General features: G+C 64.8%; 1 protein-coding gene across 4 annotated transcripts; it reads right to left on the bottom strand.

Moving 5' to 3' along the window:
• Window positions 1-885: 885 nt before the first annotated feature.
• Window positions 886-18,639, bottom strand: BRD2 (bromodomain containing 2). Of its 4 annotated transcripts, none has more exons than XM_084646655.1 (12): window positions 18,317-18,639; window positions 9,370-9,670; window positions 8,137-8,274; window positions 7,238-7,379; window positions 6,731-6,945; window positions 6,010-6,381; window positions 5,367-5,495; window positions 5,009-5,254; window positions 4,377-4,603; window positions 2,799-3,109; window positions 2,079-2,201; window positions 886-1,868 (listed from the first exon to the last, which is right to left on the bottom strand). In XM_084646655.1, the coding sequence occupies exons 2-12, from the start codon at window positions 9,640-9,642 to the stop codon at window positions 1,738-1,740; spliced, it is 2,307 nt and encodes a 768-aa protein (XP_084502781.1). In that variant the 5' UTR covers window positions 9,643-9,670; window positions 18,317-18,639; the 3' UTR covers window positions 886-1,737. The 4 variants fall into 4 exon arrangements, with proteins under 4 accessions (XP_084502781.1, XP_084502780.1, XP_084502783.1 ...); XM_084646654.1 differs by lacking the exon at window positions 18,317-18,639 and adding an exon at window positions 13,383-14,884; XM_084646657.1 differs by lacking the exon at window positions 18,317-18,639 and adding an exon at window positions 8,759-8,855 and having other exon boundaries at window positions 9,370-9,387.
• Window positions 18,640-20,022: the final 1,383 nt, after the last annotated feature.

Genomic DNA, 20,022 nt, shown 5'->3' with positions numbered 1-20,022 from the left:
CCCTGTGACCAGCCAGGCCGGATCTGCACCAAACACTAGCTAAAACTCACGGGCCTGAGCAGTGCCGCGCAGCCCGCCTGAGCCCAGCGGAGTCATGGAGGGAAGACAACGTTCTCCAGCGACCTCGTTCCTGCCCATCCACGAGGTGCGCTTACACATGCCCCCTGAGCATCTACATGACTGAGCCCTGGGAATGTTGCTAACGGACACTGGCCAGCCCAGGCCAGAGCACGCCCCTGACCCAATGCCGGCTTGGACCCAGCTGTTCCTGGGGTTCATTCCCATCATGTGGGAGCGCGGGGGCCTGGGTGGGGACCTGCCCTTTGGGGAAGTGCTGGGTGGGGAGGGTCTGGGGCTCCCCCTGGCACCACTGCCCCAGGCTGAAAGTGTCAGGAAGGGGGTGTAGCAGCACCGGCTCTGAACCCAAAGCAGGGGCTGGGGGCTCCCAACTCCATCCTTGGCCACAGCCTGGTCTGAGACCCCTTGAGCTCCCCTGCTGGGAGCCAGGCAGAGATGGGATGTGCTGGGAGACCCCAACGCTGCAGGGTGGGTCCCCGACTCCCAGTGCCCCCGGCTGGCCCCAAGCCCAGCTCCCCCCTCACACCCTTCCAGCCGGAGGGCTCACGACTCAGCCCATCACAGGGTGCTAGAGTGCCGACCCCCGGCTGAGTGCCCGGGGCTCCGTCCCCCTCCAGGGGCTGCTCTGCACACCCCGGGGCTCCAGTTCCAGCTATGGGAGTTGGGGGGGGACGGGGTCCGTGATTCAGGACTCTGGGGGTCCATCTCAGCAAGTGGGGGGGTGTCTAGGACTCAATCCCACGTCTGCCACAGGCTGGGTGACCCTATTCCCAGGCCCAGCTGGCACCGAGGAGAGACAACAGGGACTCCAATAATATTTTCTTTATTTACATGTTCCAGGCTGGAAAGGTCTGAACAGCTGAACCCGCCCTCAGGGTCTCACAGGGCCAGGCAGGGGATGGGGGAGGGAAAAGGAAGGAGGAGTAGAAAACAATTGTACAGTCAACATAAAAAACAACCCCCCTCCCCGCTCCCCCCCCAGTAAGGAGCATGCTGCCCGGGCCGTGCCCCCGGCGGACTCTGTACACTGCAGTCCTGAAGCCGGGCGGGCGACACCCGCCTCTGCAGGGCCCCACGGCCCAACCGCTGCTCAAATAAATAAACCCTCCCCAAAGAAGGGGACGATGCCACCGGCGGGACGTGAGATGGGGGGACCCGGCAATGCAGCCCAGAGCATGTGAGGGGCCCGCGGCATCCGTCTGTCCAGCCAGGCCCCCACAAAACCCACAGCCCCCACCCCTCCCAAGAGCAAATCCAAACATGGAGGTTTCCAAACCCTTTAAAACCCAAACTCTGCCCTGGGAAAAGCTCCCATGTGTCAGAACCAAACCAAACCAAACGGTAAAACCTGGCCGGGGTCGTGCCGGGGCCTGCGCAGGCCGTGCCCGGCAGGTGCCGTGGCGCCGACAACCCCCAGGGGCCTCCGAACTGTAAACACTGGGGCAGTGCCCATGTCCGTGCAGGGGGCAGTCACTGGCGCCCCACAGGCAGGGAGTCCTCAGCGCCCTCCCTCGCCTCGGGGGTGCTGCCCGCCGGGTGGAGCCGCTCAGTCCGGTTCACAGGGGGTCCGGTCCCGCAGAGCCTCTTCTGAACCTGCCCCGCTTCCACCCGGCCGCGCCGCACCTGCCCACTGCCACCGCTGCCGCCATCGCTGCCGCTCTAGCCAGAGTCCGAGTCGCTGGTGTCCGAGGACGAGGACGAGGACGAGGAGCTGCTGGAGTCGGAGCTGGAGCTGCTGGCACTGAGCCGCGACACGGGCGCCTGTTGGGCAGACTCCGGCTTCTCGTTGGCTGCAGGGGAAGGAGGGAGCCGGTCAGCAAACAGAACATGCCCTCTTTATCCGGCGCTGGGGAGCCAGGCTGGGCTAGCAGGGGCTTCAGGTGGGGAGTGAGGGGCACCGGCAGCGCGTGGGGGAGCCGGGACTGGAATCATCCACCCGCCAAGGCGGACGCTCCACGGAGGGAAGGCAGGGGCCCTCCCGCCCCCTGCCCAGCACTCACCCTTCTTGGGGGGCTTCTTGGTGGAGTTGAGCTGGCCGCTCACGTCCTGCAGCCGCTTCTCCAGCTCCCGTTTCTTCTCCAACGCCAGCTCCTCCTTCGTCTTCCCCACCGGCTTCTTCATGGCTGCAGCGGGCAGGACAGACGTGCTCAGAGGGCTCCCCGCAGCTGGCTGCCCTGTTGAACAGGGCCAGGCTGCCTGCCTGCGCCCGCGCTACCCCCACCCAGCTTGGGGAGCAGACAAGCCCACTGCTGCACTCAGCTGTTGTAACGACCCCGTCGGGGGACCCCGTGGCTCCACTCCCACCCCATCTCTGTACCATGTGCACAGGGTGCAGAGCGCACTGCTCCCCAATTTCTGCAGTAGGTCTCTGGGCACTGCATTCGGTCAGGTCTTTACCCCGCAGCCCCGGGCAGCATGGCAGGGCTGTTCTCACACTGGCACCCGGAGGCTCCAGGACTGGCCTCCGGAGGCTCCAGGACTGGCCTCCGGAGGCTCCAGGACTGGCCTCCGGAGGCTCCAGGACTGGCCTCCGGAGGCTCCAGGACTGGCCTCCGGAGGCTCCAGGACTGGCCTCCGGAGGCTCCAGGACTGGCCTCCGGAGGCTCCAGGACTGGCCTGAGACCACAGGGGTCTGTGGCAGGGCCGGGAACTGAACCCAGGGCTCCCACATCCTAGGCCAGAGCCCAGCCCCGGGACCATCCCCCATCCTCCCCACTCACTCTCGCTGTAGGGCTTGCGTGGCTTCTTGCGCAGGCAGGACAGCACGTAGCGCTCCAGCTCCCGCAGGGTGGAGGGCTTGAGGGTCTCGAAGTCGATCTCGATCTCCTCGGGGTTGGAGTCGCGCAGCGAGGGCTCCCGCGACTGGATGATGTGCACCACCCGCCCCAGCTTCTCCCCCGGCAGCTTGTTGATGTCCAGGCTGAGCTGGCGCTTCTCGTCATAGGTCATGGGCTTGCTCTCCTCCTCCTCCTCCGAGTCGTAGAGCATGGGGGGTGCCGGCAGCGCCGCCTTCAACACCTTACTGGAATTCCTGTGCGGAGAAGGAGGGTGTCACGCACTGCCACCGTGCACCAGAGACCCCGCTCCTCCGGGCCACCGTGCCCAGAGAGCCAACCTGCCACCCGCGGAGCCAGAGACCCCATCCTCAGAGCCATGATGCACCACAGCGCCAGCGTGCAATTCCAAACAAACCAACTGGGAACTGAAAAAGCAGGGCAAAGCTTGTTGCTCTCCAGAGACTGGAAGGGGGTAAGTTAGGTGTGAGCTCTACTGGTTCCAAAGGCTTGAAGGAAACGGTGACCAGAAACAGCCACTTCAATCCACTAACTAGCGATAAGACACTCTTTGTTCACTAAATCAGTTTTAAACACAAAACATTTTGATAAGTTTCCTTTTTCTTTACGTGTCCACCACTGTTAAGGTCATTTCACCGAATTATCTAAAAATGTGGGACCTTCTTAAATTGCATTCCAACTTCCCTCACAACAGACCATGACAAGTTTAACCAATAAATGCATCATTCCCAATTTCCTTGCAGAATAAAACACATAATATAATGGCTTAAATAAAAGCGTACAGTAGGTCTCGTACACACTCCTGGATAGCAAAAGAACCACCAAGTTTAGCATAAAGGTTACGTTCAGTTGCAAATCAATACGTTTTAATGGTTTGCAACTAGGGAGAATGACACTTGGTAGGAAAAGAACTAAATACAATTGCAGAACAAAATTTCAATCCAGATTATCTGCTTGCTAATTGAAATCAATCCACCGTGATGGCCACAGATCCACCTCCTGTGGCTATCACAGAAGCCAACCCACCACCCAAGAGATCTGCTGTGGAACTTGGGGGGGGGGGGGGGGGGGGAAGCTGAGGGGTGAGCAAGACCCTTTGCTCACTCCCTGTCAGACACACCCATCAGGAAGTTGATGCTGCTGAGATGGGACCTGCCTTGGGACTCATGTAGAAGGGGAGAGGTGCTCACACACCAAGCTCCTCCCGGGGCTCCCAGGAAAACCCTGCAGCCACAGTGCGGGGACCCCAGGAACTGCCCAGTCGGTGTCAGACCCATGCTACCCCCATCCCGGCAAGGGCCACCGGCCTGGGATCTCGGGGAGTCGGCAGCAGGCAGCCATCAGACATGCTTTGGCTTGTTCACAAGGTCATCGCCACGGTCGATCCGCCGGGGAAAGAGAGTCATCACACAGCTGCCCTCACCGCTTCTCCGCTGGGTGGAACACAGGCTGCCCTGTCACCCCCACGTATTCCCACCACCCGCAGGGCCCCACCCTGCTCACTTCGTGATGCTGCTGCTGCTCCCCCCGCTGGTCCCTCCACTGCTGCCCGCGGCCTTTTTGGCCTTCTTCAGCTGGGCCTGGCGTGCCCGCGCCTCCTCATCGCCTCCCCGGCCCTTGTGCTTCTCCGATTTCTTCTTCTTTCTCTTCTCCTTCCTCTCCCGCTTCTTCTTGGGCTTGGAGACCGGGCCCTGCGACAGGGCCGCGAGCTGCTCATGCACTGCCCGCAGCTGGGGGGAGACACACCAGTGAGGGGACCCAGAGACACGAGGGGAACCCTGCGACAGGGCGGCCAGCTACTCATGAATTCTCACCAGCTGCAGCTGGGGACAGATGCCAGGGAGCAGGGGAAGGGAGCTCAGCACTAGCTCAGAGACAGGGCCCCCATGCAAGGGGGCCAGGACACAGCCAGGGAAGATAGTGCCCTGCCCGTGGCCAGGAGGGAGATGGAAACTAGACAGGAAGGAAGGCACAACTAGGGGCAGGGGGATCTAACTGCTAACTACGGGACACGTGGCAGGGAAACAGCACCCCACAGAGGAGCCAAGTGCTGAGTGGGGGGACCAAGCCAAGCACTGGCCCCCCAAGACAAGGCGCCACCTACACGCCCCTACGCTCAGGGGCGACGGCCTCACCTGCTCCTGCAGCTCCGCCAGCCGGTTGGCGCGCTCCTCCTCCGAGTCGGAGCTCTCCTCGCTCTCTGACGAACTCTCGCTGCTGCTCTCCTCCTCGTCCTCATCCTCATCCTCGTCCTCATCCTCGTCGTCGCTGGACGACTCCTCGGAGGAGGATTTTGAGAGGGCTCCAGACAGCGCTGCCGACGGCAGGTTGGTGTCCAGGGGCTCGTCTGGCATCTTGGCGTAGCTGAACTCGAACACGTCCTGCGGGAGGGGGAGGGAGGGGAGGGTTAGCGGGTGCAGTGGGGAAACAAAGGCGTGCTTAGACCTGGGGCAGGGGAGGGGAAACGTCAGCTGGCCCCGCTGCCCCACTCACCTGCAGCTTGCGAGCCATGGCCACGACGTCGTGGTCAGGCGGGTTGTACTTGTAGCAGTTGGAGAACATTAACCGGACGTCGGCAGCAAATTCCTGCGCGTCGTGGTAATCCCGGTTCTCCATCTTCCGCTGCACCACGGGCAGAGAACACAGGGTGAGTGGGGGTGGCTGCACCAGGGAAGGGGCACAGACCCCCCACCCCCAAGGTTCTCCCCAGACTGGGCTGCAGCAAGGGGGCTCATACCAGCCCATCAGGCAGTTACCACTGGCCAGAGCCTTCCAGGCACTGCTGGGGGCAGGACAGCCCCCACCGCCCCCGAGGAGGGACAGGGTCTCAGGCTGCCACAGGAAGCCTGTGAGCCAGTGACGCCGCCTTCCACAGGGCAGAGATGCAGGGCAACCCCGCAGGCTCCTCAATGGGGAACCTGTCTCCTGTAGACCTGCACCAGGAAGGCCTCAGCTCATGCCTGGGATGGCACAGAGGTTTCTGGGATGCCCCCTTCCCAGGGCCAGGTCACAGGCTGTACTTCAATGATGCCTTGGGACTAAGCTCTCTCCCAATCCCCAGAGAGAGACGCCAGGACACACCCGGAGGTTCCCCAGCACCCCTTTCCCTCCCTTCCTGCAGAGCCCCCAGCTGTACCTTGATGGTGCTGAGGTCCATGGGGCACTTGATGATCTCGTGGTAGTCGTGCAGCCCCAGGGCCGAGGCATCGACAGGCTTGTAGAACGGCCAGGCATAGGCAGCGTGCTTCTTGGACACCAGGTCCTTGAGGATGCCGTTGCAGTACTTGAGCTGCTCGGACAGCTTGCCCTTCTTGGAGGTCTGGTGCTGCTGCGAGTCGGGCAGGTCCTTCTTGGGGGGCTTGATGGGGCGCCCGCTCTCCCGCCGGGTGGGGATCTTGGCTGCTTTGGGCTCCAGAAGGGGGGCTGACGGGGATGACTCCCCGCTAGTGGCGATGATGGCTGTGGTGGTGGGGGTGGTGGTGTCCGCTTTTCGCTTCACACCCTTCTTCTGTGGGGCAGGGACAGAGAAAGTGAGCAGTGCGCTGAGCCAGCCCCCCCCAGTTCCATGCCCATACAGGACCAACGGAAGCCCCAAACCACCCAGCACCCATCCCGTGCGGGCCAACTGCAGAAGCCCCACCACAGCCAAGTGTTTTCTGACCCCCACAGGGCCAACCGCAGCCCCTTCCTCCAGGTCTGCAAACGCCACCCTCTCCACAGCAGGACAGACTGCAGACAACTCAACCCAGCCAAACCCCCTTGCCCCACAGGGCTGACCCACCAATCCCCCTGCAAGTCTCACCAGCGGCTCACTCGACCACCCCCCCCAGCCCTATGCCAGACAGGTGGGTGCCTACCTTGGCCACAGGCTGCGTGGGAGCAGGCACGGCCAGCACTGGCTGGCAGGCAGCGGAGTGCAGTGATTTGAGAAGCGGTGCAGAGATCACCGAGGGGTGGGGAATATTGAGCACAGTGGCGGGGATCTCAGCGCTTGGGGTGTAGAGCGAGGTGTGTGAGACCGAGGAGACTGCAGGCACTTGGTGAGCTGCAGTAACTGCTCCTGCCAGGAGAGCTGGGGGAATACGCAAGCACCAGTTAGCACCAGCATCTGGACATTTAGTCACCACCACACAAGGACTGGCCCAGTGTCACAGCTGACCATGGAACCCAGGAGTCCTGGCTCCCAGCCCACCCATCTCTTAACCATGACATTCCCCCCACATTTCCAGACCACCCCCTTCCAGGGGGACACTCATTCCTCCAGGTCTGGGATCTGCTTGCCCCCACACTGGAGCTGCTCCCTACTGCCCCCCACTCCTCTGGAGCCAACTCCGGCTAGTCTCCCCATCACAGAGATCAGGTACCTGCCGCCCGGGAAGCCCCCTTCTTGTGGCTGTTCTTGGCCACGGTGATGACGATCTCCTGCTCCTCCGCGGGCATCTGAGCCACTTTCTGCAGGAAAATCTTCTCCAGGGTCTGGGCCATCAGCACAATGTCATCCGTGGGCTGTAGGTCAACGCAGAGATGAGGGATTAGAGGGAGCAGGGAAGGGGCTGGGGCTCACACCGGCTCCAGGGAAAGCTCAAGAAGGAGAACTGTGACGAAGTGGGACTGTTTTTAATGTTTCCTTTGAATACTGTAGGGGTGCCTCAGTTTCCCCTAGGCATTTCGTATGTCTCTAGGTAGTGGGATAAGGGGATGTGATTGTTGCAGAGCACAGGGCCAGGGTACGTAAATGGCTGACACGCTGTCTCCTGGCAACTGATGGCCTGGCCCTTCCCCCCTGCAAGGTGAGAGCTAAAGGGTTGGAGAACAAAGGAATCAGGTGGGGAAAGGGACAAAGCCCAGATGAGGAAGGGGTGGAGGATGAATCAGTTTCACTGCCCCCGCAAAATGGACCCGCCTGAGGGGTCCTGTTCTCTATACCTACAAGCTCTGTGTTAGACCATGTTCCTGTCATCTAATAAACCTCTGTTTCCCCAGCGGGCTGAGAGTCACATCTGACTGCAAAGTTGGGGGTCAGGACCCTCTGGCTTCCCCAGGACCCCACCTGGGTGGACTTGCTGTGGGGAGTGCACGGAGGGGCAGAGGAGGCTGGAGGCTCCGAGGTCAGACCCAGGAAGGGTGAGCTGTGTCCCCTGCAGACAGTCTGCTCCCAGAGAGGAGACTCCCCCAGAGTCCTGACTGGCTTCATAGGGAGCAGTTCCAGAGCATCGCCTGGGGACTCCGCGACAAGTGCACTGCAGGGAGGGCTGGCTCTCACCTTGTTGTAGATGTAACAGTTGGTGAACATGGTGTTGAAGTCCTGCATGCACTCCGCCGCCCCCCAATAATAGTTGTTCTCCAGGCGCCGCTTGATGGTCCCCATGTCCATGGGCTGCTTGATGATCTTGTGATAATCCTGCCAGCAGAAGAGCACAAGGGGCCAGGAGGTGAGTCACAAGGCATGAGCCCTACAACAAGGATCCCAGTCACACCCACGCCCCAGAGGCAAACGATCAAAGGAGGGGGGTGGCATCTCAGTCCAGAAATACCCAAGAGCAGCTCACGGACGCAGGAGCTGTGTAATGTCACTCATGCACACAGATCTCACTCCAGTTTCTACACTCGAGTCACCTGGCAAAGGACAGGGGTTGTATAGCCTCAGGAACACTTCCTAGGGTGCCTGCAGCGTTCCAGCCAATGCTGGATTCAGCCTCAGGGACGGGGACCCCTGCGCACCCCAGAGCGGAGATCAGCTCTGCCGGGAGAAGCCTAAGCTACTGGGACAGCTGGCGACCATGAATGGCTGTGGCCCCAGTGACCCAACAACCTGGACGACTACTGTCCCAGGCGAGGTGCGACAGGGGCTGGGAGACTAAAGCTAAGGAAAGAGTGGAATTTACCTCCGGGCTTTAAATCCTTGAGCGCCACAGGTGCACGGGGGGCTGGCGTTTAATATTGGGGTCACGTGATGTCTTCTACAAATTCATGGATGGGAATCTGCAAAACGCATTCAGGGCACAAGAGATTAGGTGGGGAAGTGTCCGGGTTACCTGTAAAGCGGCTGCCTCACCTCATCCACACCTTTGGAGGGAGCAGTAGGGAGGAGCGGCTGTTCTGGGGAAGCTCCCAGGACAAGCCAAGCAGGCCGGATCTACAGGGACCTGGAGACCCTCAGCTCTGGGACAGCATGGAACCAGCTGAGAGAACACCACAGGTCGGGAAGGAGGAGTTGGGGATGGCACAGCCCAGGCACCTGCAGCTGCATCTTTGTGGCACAGATCCCAGGATGGGACAGTGCTGTCCCTGGGACTGTCAGGCTGGGGGGCAGGGAATACTTTAAGTTAGGCCACACGGTGAAGCAATATTTGAACGAGGCATCCTCCTAACACCCCTGGAACTGCACACACTCCCCCAGCCAATAAGGATCAACTGGGGACACACACACACGCATGCGCACCTCCCACCCCCTGGGCCTCAGACACTCCCATGCCCAGCCCACAGGGCTCATTACCGGCAGGCCCAGCTTGACAGCATCGACGGGCTGGCGGAAGGGCCAGGCGAACTGATGTTTCCACAGGGCCTTCATCACCACCTTGTGGAGATACTGCAGCTGGTTGGTGACCCTGCCTGGCTTTTTGGGGTTGGACACCTCCGGTGGTGGAGGGTTCACCTGGGGCAGGTGCAGGGCTGGCACCGATGCCATGGTGGGGCTCTCGAAACCCTCGTAGAGCAGTGACGGCTTGCGGATCCGCTTGCCCGGGGTCGACTCCGTTGCCAGGCCCATGAGCCCAGTACTGCCCTCCCCCAAAATCCTGAAATGGGAGCAAAGACACCATTAAAAGGGCAACTCTAGGACTAAGAAAGAAGCTCATGCCATCTGGCCCTGGGCCACCAGCACACAGCAACACTTCGAGCAAAAGGGCCTGCAGACCCCACTGGGGCAGGACACCTGTAGTGCAGGGAAAGAACTCTGTGCCTGTTGGCGACAGCTACTCTTGGGTCCGGGAAGGAGCTCTTCTGAAAAGCCTCCCCAAAACCATTCCTGAAGCAAAGCCAAGAGGGGCCTGTGCTACATGCCCCCGCTCCCAGGACACAATTAGTGCTGGGAAGATTGCTCTGCTTATTTCTAAGCTCCGAAAACATCCATCCAAAACGAAGCAAAACGTGTACAAGACAATCTGTTTCTCAGGGACTTGAATTCTCAGCCCCACGTGTGCCCAGGGAGAGGCCATGAACTCTAGCCAGCTGCTGCTAGCCTAGGGCTGCATTCCCTACTGTTTCTATGGGAGCCCGAACCAAAGGCCTTTCCTAAGGGCCCAGACCCCAGAGATCTTGCTGTCCAACACCAACACCCCACACAACACTAGTGTGTCACCAGTGAGGGACTAGCTACGAATCCACACTGCAGGCACCAGAGAGATTCAGGGCTGCAGAGCCAAGTTCTGGCACACATCCAGGTTATGTCTGGAAACAAAGGGCGGCAGATTAGCTCCATGAAAAGCCTCATCTATTGCTATCCCTTCTGGACAGGACTGCCCCCTAGAAGTCACTGCCCAAGGTCCCAAGCAGAAGATACCGAATGGCACAGGGCAGGGCCCTGCCCAAGGAAATGGAAGGGACAGGAGATGGGGACTCCACTTCCGCAGCATTACGCCCAGAAGTCACACTGCATGGAGGTCTCCTGCTACTCAGTAATCTAGCATGGAAGAAGCTATAGATTCATTCCTACTTTAAGGCCAGTCTGACCTTATCCCAGGCTGGTACCTTTCAGCCATTTCCCTCTAATGCAATGCGTTGCCAGGGCCAGCTTAGACTGTCACTGCCCAGGGCTCAGGCTTCTGCTTCAGCCCTGGGCAAATGAGCTCAGGTTACAGCACCCTGCCCCCCCCCCACCCCCCATGAAGCTCTTGGGCCTTTGGCTTTGACCTCCCCCAGCCAGCTCAGGTCCCCACTCCTGGGGTTATTTAGTAATTTTTATTGAGAACCGCTGCTCTAATGAACCAAATCCCCTGCGCTATACAGAGCTGTGCTGTGCATACTAGCCAGAGACAGAAAATGAATAAACTCAGGGGAACAGCATCCCCAGGGCCAAACTCCTAGGAACCAGACATCCCCACCACTCTTTAGGGGCACACACAGCAAGGCAATGTCAAGAGCTAGGACTGTGTCACCAGGTTGCTATGGGGCCCTCTAATCACAGCCCTGTAATAACCAGGGGAACTGACCGGCTGTTACAATCCCAATTCACAGCTTGCATCGCACTTAACAAGGAATGAGGTGGGGGGTCCCCTGGCTCCACAGTTTGGGGAACCTGGGTTTCCTATCCCTGGCAACCAGCCAGAAATCAGGGAGTAATCTTGGGACACTGAGATTCCCCCCCCCTCCCCACACCAGCCAGGGCCTTTGGACAGGCTGACCAAAGGTGGAGGGCTGGTGCCTGTGAGTCAGGAGTGGGTGACGCTGGCAGAACCACAGCAGCCCCAGGGGCCTGCATGCTGTCACCCATAACACTTGGGAGACTCCTAGCAAAATCACCACTTCATCCCTCCCTGAGCAACTACCATTCAACTCCAAGGCAAGCGGTCTTTGCCAGGGGACTAGTTCTGACCGTTCCTGCCTTCCCTGGGGGTCCAGATCCGGGGGGGGGGGGTCGTCTCCCTGTCAGAATGCCCTGAGCTGACATGTCAGGGTCATGGAGCTGTCAGCACAGCAGCGTCCCTCATGGGCAGGAGGCCATGTGCGGAGGGATTCCCCAGGCTGCCCGGGGACACACTCCAATGCCAAGGATAAAAGGACAGGAATCACAGTGCCTCAGATGAGCCAGGAGCCTAATTCCCAGGATGACAGGGCGGGGGGTCACTCCCCGTTTCCCACCCAGGGGACAAGTGTGGCAGACAGAGGGGTCAACCTGTTCCAGTGCTGAACCCCCCCAAGCACTGTGGCCGACACCCGCCCCACACCCTCTGCCTGGAGAGGCCCAGAAGCGAGATGCACCCATCCTTTGCTCAGCAATGGTAGAGGGAGTCACTGGAGTGGAGGCAAAAGCCACATAGTAGATCTAGTCCACACCTGAGAAGCTTATTTTCTTTCAGGGGATTTAAGTCACCCCCACAAGGCTGCATGTGCTTCTGTTTGGGTTGGGTTCAGTGTCAGGTCCAGCCCAGGTGGTCCCCTTGGGAAGTCTGGAGACAGGCTGAGGTCATAAGCAACCCCAAAGGGTTGACCTCACACCTGTCCCCTCTCAGGCACCCGAGATAACAAGGGAGCTGGAAGCAGGGATCATGGAGTAGAATTCTCTCTGTTGTACAAATCAGGTATGTTCCTAATGACCCTTCTTGCCTTAACATGAACTCTTTCTACCCCCAGGGACTAGGGGCAACCTCCCTTCTCTCCCAGAGGAGCAAGGCTAGTGAACAGTGGTGGGAGCAGGCCAGGGGAAGCTGGCAAACTGGCCACGCACACAGGGCTGACATGTGCCTGACTGCAGCCCTCCTCCCTGTGCCACAAGCATGACTGCACAGAAAACTCACCCCTCCCAATACACTCCCCAACCCAAGCCCAAGCCCCAAACCCCATTCCAATGACCCTGCTGCAAGGCACAACTCCAGTGACAGCACAGTGTCCCCCCGCCCCCTCTGGGCAGGCCCCCATCAAACACCCCAGCCAAGAAACAGCAGTGCAATGAAAGCTGTGGCAGGGCTCAGAGCACCCATGCACCTAACGCCCAAAGGTGGCAGGTGCAGACCCAGTATCCTCCCACAAAAGAGCAGGATAGAAATTGATTCTGTGTAAATAAACCCAAACCATCCAATGCATAAATTCCCTACATAACACAGGAAGCCCAGAGGCAGAGCTCCCCCATTTAATGCATTATTTAAAAAAACCAAAAACCACTCCACAAACACCCTGGCAGCATCTGGCGCTCCCAATTAACACAAGGAAGCAAACAGTTACTACACAACCCATTAGCAGGCGAAGCACACACTTGCTAGTAGGAGCTGGCCCCCCCAATTAAGGGTGCATCGCAGAAACACAGGCTGCCAGGCGCCTTGCTACCAGAAAACGAATCAATGGAAAACCCTAACCTTGCATAACTAGAAGGGCCCCAATCTGCTTGGCTCTCCCCCATGTAACGCAGCAATAGTCACCTAGGACAGTGCTTAGCAGGAAGGCTGAATACCAACTTTCCCCAAGACATGCCAGGGGGACAAGCGCACCCCAGGGCAAACCAGCGCCAAGCCCCAGTCGCCCCATTTCCCCCAGGAAGGGGCAGGGACAGCGCACACAAACCCAAGCCCCCCAACACATGACAAGCGGTCACTGAATTCCCACCGGTTCCCCGCAGTGAAGCCAGCGATGCAGAACATACATGGGGCCTGCGGGGGTAACAGCAGGGCACACAAGGTACCCCCATCAAAACCGGTGGCAGAGTCCACTGCCGCCATCCCCTGGGCAGACATCACCCCACCAAATGCAAACCGGGGGGGCGCCCGGGCTCCCCCAGGGAGAGCCCGAGGTACCTACTTGTTGTGGGGATTCACATTCTGCAACATGCCTGCAGCTGCTGCTTTCCAGGGTCTCTCTCCCAAGAGTCCACCTCCTCCTCCTCCTCCAGGTTCTGTGTCCTCGGATGACCCCCCCACTTTGCCAGGATGCGGGGGGGGGGCGCGGGGAAGAGGAATCTTAGCGACACATGCTGCTCCCGCACCTCTGGGAGCAGGGGTGCCCGCGGCCGAGCATCACAGGCGGGGGGCGGGCGGGCGGCTCCCCCCAGCAGGCCCTTCACACGCGGGGGAAGGCGCCAGGGGAGGGGGATCGGCCTGGCACCCCCTCCCCTCCCCGCCGGGGGATGCTACCCAGACGCAGGGGCTCAGACGAGCGGCAGCCGGGGTGCCGGGCCCATGCGCAGCAGCGGGGCCGACGCTCTCCAGCTAGGCTAGCGGCGGCACCAGCCAGGGGCGGGGGGCAACAATCCGAGGCAGCGGGGGCCCCAGCACCATTCACCGGAGTTTACATGAATGGGAGCAAAGAAAATGGCGGCGGCACTGAAGGGAGGGGGGGATGCAGGGCGGGGGCCCCCTCTTCGGAGCCCCCGACGGGCTCCAAATCCTGCCGGGATCCGGTCAATATAGGGCTCGCTGGGTCCCTCGGCGCCTGCTCTGCCCGTAGAGGCCGGTCCCCAGAAGGATGGTCCCCGTCAGGGAGGCGGATGGCACTGGATTGCGCTGGGATCACTGGCCCGGCTCCATCTTGGCTGCCGGGGGCATGGGGGCGTTCTGCGAGGGCCCTCGAGGCCGCAGGCAGGGGTCTCTACGGAAGCCGGGGAGGTCCTGCGAGCCCGTCGGTAGTGTGGAGGCGGGGGTTGGGGGCCGCCCGGCGGAGGATGGATCCGGATTGAGTCCGCCCCCTTCACGGACCAGGCCTCGACCAGCTCCTTCCTCCGCTTCAGCGAAATGGCGCCTCTCGGCCTGCCCCCGGTCGGCCTTATATAGACAGCGGCTCGCCTCTGATTGGGCGTCGACACCTGTGACATCACCCCACCGACCGGGCTCGCCCCTTCGCCGGCTCATTGGACGGATGCTTGCCAGGCGCCGCGTTCTCATGGGCCTCCATAACCATCAGTCACATACCCGCTCTTCCCCGCCCCCTCGTAAGGCGCTCGAGCCGCCGGCCTAGCCGGCGCGCGCCGCCATTGGCCAGCGCTGCCATTCGTTGCTGGCTGACTGGCTGCTGAGTCACGTGGGGGCGGGGCGGCCGTTGGAACTGGCAGTTGGATGTTGTTGTTCTGCTCCCCGCGAAGGAGGGGGAGGGAAGCGCCATTTTGAGCCGCAGCCGGGAACCGGGCGGACAATAAAGCCGCGGCTCCCTTCAGGCGGCCCCCAATGCTCAGCCCACCGCTCCAAAAACCCTGTCACAGGCGTGCCCCGAAGTCACGCCGCCCCCCAGCCTGGGCGCCCCCCCGGCGCCCCACACCCCAAAAGACGGAGAGCGCCAAGGAAAGGCGCCCGCAAGCCTGCCCCAACCAACCTGGCGCGTGGGGCGGCCCCGGCTCCTGGCGCTCCCTCCACTGCTCCGAGGCGAACAGCAGCCCCCCCCCCCCGGCCGCTGGTGCCCCCCAAACACGGGGACCCGAAATCCCGCCAGAGCCGCATCCCCACGCCCCCCCCCCGACACCAGCCTGTCTGCAGCCCCCCCCCCGGAACAGATGTCAACCGCACCGGCCCCCCCTCCCAGCAAGCCCCCCACGCCCCCCCCCGACACCAGCCTGTCTGCAGCCCCCCCCGGAACAGATGTCAACCGCACCGGCCCCCCCTCCCAGCAAGCCCCCCACGCCCCCCCCCCGACACCAGCCTGTCTGCAGCCCCCCCCCGGAACAGATGTCAACCGCACCGGCCCTCCCTCCCAGCAAGCCCCCCACGCCCCCCCCCGACACCAGCCTGTCTGCAGCCCCCCCCCGGAACAGATGTCAACCGCACCGGCCCCCCCTCCCAGCAAGCCCCCCACGCCCCCCCCCGACACCAGCCTGTCTGCAGCCCCCCCCGGAACAGATGTCAACCGCACCGGCCCCCCCTCCCAGCAAGCCCCCCACGCCCCCCCCCGACACCAGCCTGTCTGCAGCCCCCCCCCGGAACAGATGTCAACCGCACCGGCCCTCCCTCCCAGCAAGCCCCCCACGCCCCCCCCCGACACCAGCCTGTCTGCAGCCCCCCCCCGGAACAGATGTCAACCGCACCGGCCCTCCCTCCCAGCAAGCCCCCCACGCCCCCCCCCCGACACCAGCCTGTCTGCAGCCCCCCCCCGGAACAGATGTCAACCGCACCGGCCCCCCCTCCCAGCAAGCCCCCCACGCCCCCCCCCGACACCAGCCTGTCTGCAGCCCCCCCCCCGGAACAGATGTCAACCGCACCGGCCCCCCCTCCCAGCAAGCCCCCCCAAGCCACACAGACGTCACCAAGAAGTCTGTCCCCAAACCCCAGCAAAGCCCCGGGGCGCTCGCCCGGCCCTGCCGCCAGCAGCCCCCCGAGCAGACGCCCCCCGCTCCCGCAGAGCCGCCCCCCCCAGCGACCTCCACCTTGGGCTCCAGCACCCCTCAGGCCGCGGGGGCAGCCCTGGCCCCCCCAGGGGGCAGATGTGGGGTTTCCCGAGCCCCCCCCAAGGGACCAGCAAAGGCAAGCGGACACGGCTGCTCCCAAGGCGCCCGGGCAGGCCCCGGCAGGAAGGGGTCCGGCCTGGGAACCCGTTCCCCCGGCCTCTCCCCTCCGCCGTCAGGCGGCCCCCACGGGGCCGGCAGCCGCCATCTTGGCCGCTCCCCCTCCAACGCAGGCAGCAAATCTCCTCCCGCACGCGCTGCGGGGGGCGGGGAAAGGGCAACGGTTACGGGGTAACTTGAGGGGGCGTCCGGTGCTTTCCACCCCCCCTTTCCCGCGGGCGGGGGGGGGGGCGCGGCCCCTCCCTCTCCTCCGCCCGTGGGTGCCCGCCCCTGCGTGTCCTTCCGCAGGTCACCCGCCCGGTGCGGGGGGACCCCAGGAGCGAGGGGGCGCGGGGGGCCAGCGGGCTCAGAGCCGGGGTTCGCGCCGCACGCCGCGGGGAGGGGGCTCCCCCTTCGCTCTGCCCGCAGCCGCCATTTTACACGGAGAGGCCTGGCCGGGCTGGCGCGGGGCCCGGGCCCGAGGCCCGCGTCGGCCCCGGCAGCCTGAGGCGCTGCCCTGCGGGGCGGGGACGCGAGGCCGCCAGCGAGGCCTGAGTCCCTGCAGCCGCCGGAGTCACCGGGTCGCGGGGCGGGGCGGGGCGGGGCCCCCCGGGCAGGGCAGGGCCCCCAGGGCAGGGCAGGGCCCGCGCCATGACCCAGCGCGGCGGCGGCCCTGCGCACCGGGGAGTTCGCCACCGCCCTGCTCCTCGCCGCAAGCCCGGCGCGGGTCGGGAGCGGGAGGCGCGGGGTTGGGGTGCGTCACCCCATCACGCACCCGCCTCGCGCTGCGGGCGGGCGGGCGGCCGGGAGCTGGGGGGGCCCCGGCGGATCCGAACCGCGCCCCCCCCCCCGCGGCCCCGCCGCAGGCTCCGAGACACGGCCACACCCCGTGCGCCTCCCCCACCGGGACTCCCCCTGCTCCGCGGGACCCCCGCGCCGGGCCCGCCCCCTTCCCCTGGCGAGCCCCACCCCAGCTCCCGCAGCCCCCCTCGCCCGGCCTGCCCCTGGCTCCCCCTTCCCCGCAGGGACCCCCCGCCAGGGACCTCCCCCACCCCCGCGTCCTGACTGGGCCCTCCACGAGCTCCCTCTGCCCCCTTCCCCCCCAGGGATCCCTCAGCCCCCCCCTCGACTGCCCCCCCAGGCTCTCACTGCCCCCTTCCCCCCCAGGGATCCCTCAGCCCCCCCCTCGACTGCCCCCCCAGGCTCTCACTGCCCCCTTCCCCCCCAGGGATCCCTCAGCCCCCCCTCGACTGCCCCCCCAGGCTCTCACTGCCCCCTTCCCCCCCAGGGATCCCTCAGCCCCCCCCAGGCTCTCACTGCCCCCTTCCCCCCCAGGGATCCCTCAGCCCCCCCCAGGCTCTCACTGCCCCCTTCCCCCCCAGGGATCCCTCAGCCCCCCCCTCGACTGCCCCCCCAGGCTCTCACTGCCCCCTTCCCCCCCAGGGATCCCTCAGCCCCCCCGTCTGGCCCCATCCCAGGCTCTCACTGCCCCCTTCCCCCCCAGGGATCCCTCAGCGCCCCCCTCGACTGGCCCCCCCAGGCTCTCACTGCCCCCTTCCCCCCCAGGGATCCCTCACCCCCCGACTCGCCCCACCCCAGGCTCACTGCCCCCTTCCCCCCCAGGGATCCCTCAGCGCCCCCCTCGACTGGCCCCCCCAGGCTCTCACTGCCCCCTTCCCCCCCAGGGATCCCTCACCCCCCCCCGACTCGCCCCACCCCAGGCTCACTGCCCCCTTCCCCCCCAGGGATCCCTCAGCCCCCCCCTCGACTGGCCCCACCCCAGGCTCTCACTGCCCCCTTCCCCCCCAGGGATCCCTCAGCCCCCCCGACTGGCCCCACCCCAGGCGCTTACTGCCCCCTTCCCCCAGTGACCCCCCCCAGGCCCCCCCGTCAAGCCTGGCCCCTTTGCCCCAGGAATCCCCAGCCCCCCAAGTGCCTGTCCTCACCCCCACCCGAGTTTCCCCAATTTATTCAGACATATGCTAATGTTTGCTAATTACCCCTCTAGGCTGTTCGTTACAGCACCTTCACCCCCCCCCGGCTATAGAGCCCCCCCCCATTGTTCGGCCCCACACAATGGTGGCGCCCCCCCACTAGCAGACCACGTGACCCATCGATGGGCGCGAGGCCCGGCGCCCGACAATCACCGCCATCCTCGACCCCGATTGGCGGAAAATCAGCCCGGGGGCGGGCACGCGGTTGATTGACGGCTCCGCACGCCACGTGGCTCCCCCTCCCCCCAGCCCTTAAAGGCACAGGACGCACTCACCGGAGGGGCTGCCGGGCGGGCGGCAAAGCCCCGGCCCGCGGTGCGGGGGTCCCATCGCCTCGCCCCCGGCGGAGCCCGGCCGCAATCCCCGCGGCGCCCCGCCCGCGCGGGGGCCCAGCACACCCCGGGGCGGAGGGGGCCGCCGCCTACGTCACCGCCGCGCTGATTGGCTCCCGCCGTCACGTGACGCGCCAACTCGCTCTTCCCCCCCGGGGGGCCCGTGCCCCCGCTCGGTGCCGGGAAGGCCGCTGGGGGGCCGCGCGCCGGCCGGGCCCGAGACGCAGGGCCCGCGGGGGGGGCCCTGCCCACCAGGCCCCCCCCGGGCTCCTGCTTTGGGTTAATGTCAGCATGGCGGCGGCACAAGGAGCCCAGGGCGCATGCGCGGGGAGGGGGCGCATGCGCGTGGGGCTCTCGCTGCAGACCCGACTCTCCCCCTCCCCCTCCAGGGCGGGGCGGGGCCGGCCGCGCGCAGCTGCTCGGCGGGGGAGGGGCTCTGCAGTGCCGGGCAGCGTGCAGCGCGCACGTGACTGCAGTGCGGGGATGCAGTGGCCCCGCGGGGCGGGGCGGGGCGGGGCGCGGCTGTGGCGGCCGGAGGCGCCGCAAGGGAGCCTGGGCCGCCCCCGGGAGCGGGGGGGCGGCGGCGGCGTCCCGCAGGGTGCAATGGGCAGCCCTGCGGGGAGAGCGGGAGCGGGCCCCTGGGGCCCCTGGCAGGCAGCGGGCGCGGGAGACCCGCGCGGCGACCTGGCGGCTGCAGCGGGCGCCGGAGACCCGCGCGGCGACCTGGCGGCTGCAGCGGGCGCCGGAGACCCGCGCGGGGACCTGGCGGCTGCGGCGGGAGCGGGCCCCTGGGGCCCCTGGCAGGCAGCGGGCGCCGGAGACCCGCGCGGGGACCTGGCGGCTGCGGCGGGAGCGGGCCCCTGGGGCCCCTGGCAGGCAGCGGGCGCCTGAGACCCGCGCGGTGACCTGGCGGCTGCGGCGGGAGCGGGCCCCTGGGGCCCCTGGCAGGCAGCGGGCGCCGGAGACCCGCGCGGTGACCTGGCGGCTGCGGCGGGAGCGGGCCCCTGGGGCCCCTGGCAGGCAGCGGGCGCCGGAGACCCGCGCGGGGACCTGGCGGCTGCAGCGGGAGCGGGCCCCTGGGGCCCCTGGCAGGCAGCGGGCGCCGGAGACCCGCGCGGGGACCTGGCGGCTGCGGCGGGCGCCGGAGACCCGCGCGGCGACCTGGCGGCTGCGGCGGGCGCCGGAGACCCGCGCGGCGACCTGGCGGCTGCGGCGGGCCCCGGAGACCCGCGCGGCGACCTGGCGGCTGCGGCGGGCCCCGGAGACCCGCGCGGCGACCTGGCGGCTGCGGCGGGCCCCGGAGACCCGCGCGGCGACCTGGCGGCTGCGGCGGGCGCCGTCAGCCCGAGCCCCGGCGGGCCGCGTTCTGCGCGAGTGAATTTGGAAGCGCGAAGCAAGAAAGTGCGTTGCAGAATTCCCGCTTGAACTCTGCCTCTGAAGAAGTGGGGTTGTTACCCAGGAAGGCTTATGCCCAAAGAAATCTGTTCCTCCTTAAGGGGCCAGCGGGCTCCTCCTTGTTCCTGTGCACACTAGCTAATCGTGCAAAGCACAGGTGCCAGGCAGGTGGAAATTCAGCACATGCAAAACAGGAAGAATACTGCATGAAGTAGCAGAAGGCAACCGTGGGAGGAGGTTTAGAAGGTCCTAGT

This window comes from Lepidochelys olivacea (genome assembly GCF_965140295.1).
Source record: "Lepidochelys olivacea isolate rLepOli2 genome assembly, chromosome: 14".
NCBI classification, from domain to species: Eukaryota; Metazoa; Chordata; order Testudines; family Cheloniidae; genus Lepidochelys; species Lepidochelys olivacea.
This window is presented reverse-complemented; position numbering and strand designations above follow the sequence as displayed.

Coding starts and splice junctions, on each gene's coding strand:
- BRD2 (XM_084646654.1), bottom strand. CDS start 13,411: ATGTTGCAGAATGTGAATCCCCACAACAA. Junction 8,275..9,369: donor CTGTCAAGCTGGGCCTGCCG/GTAATGAGCCCT, acceptor TTCTGCTGGCAG/GATTATCACAAGATCATCAA. Junction 6,946..7,237: donor GGGGGCTTCCCGGGCGGCAG/GTACCTGATCTC, acceptor GTATTCCCCCAG/CTCTCCTGGCAGGAGCAGTT.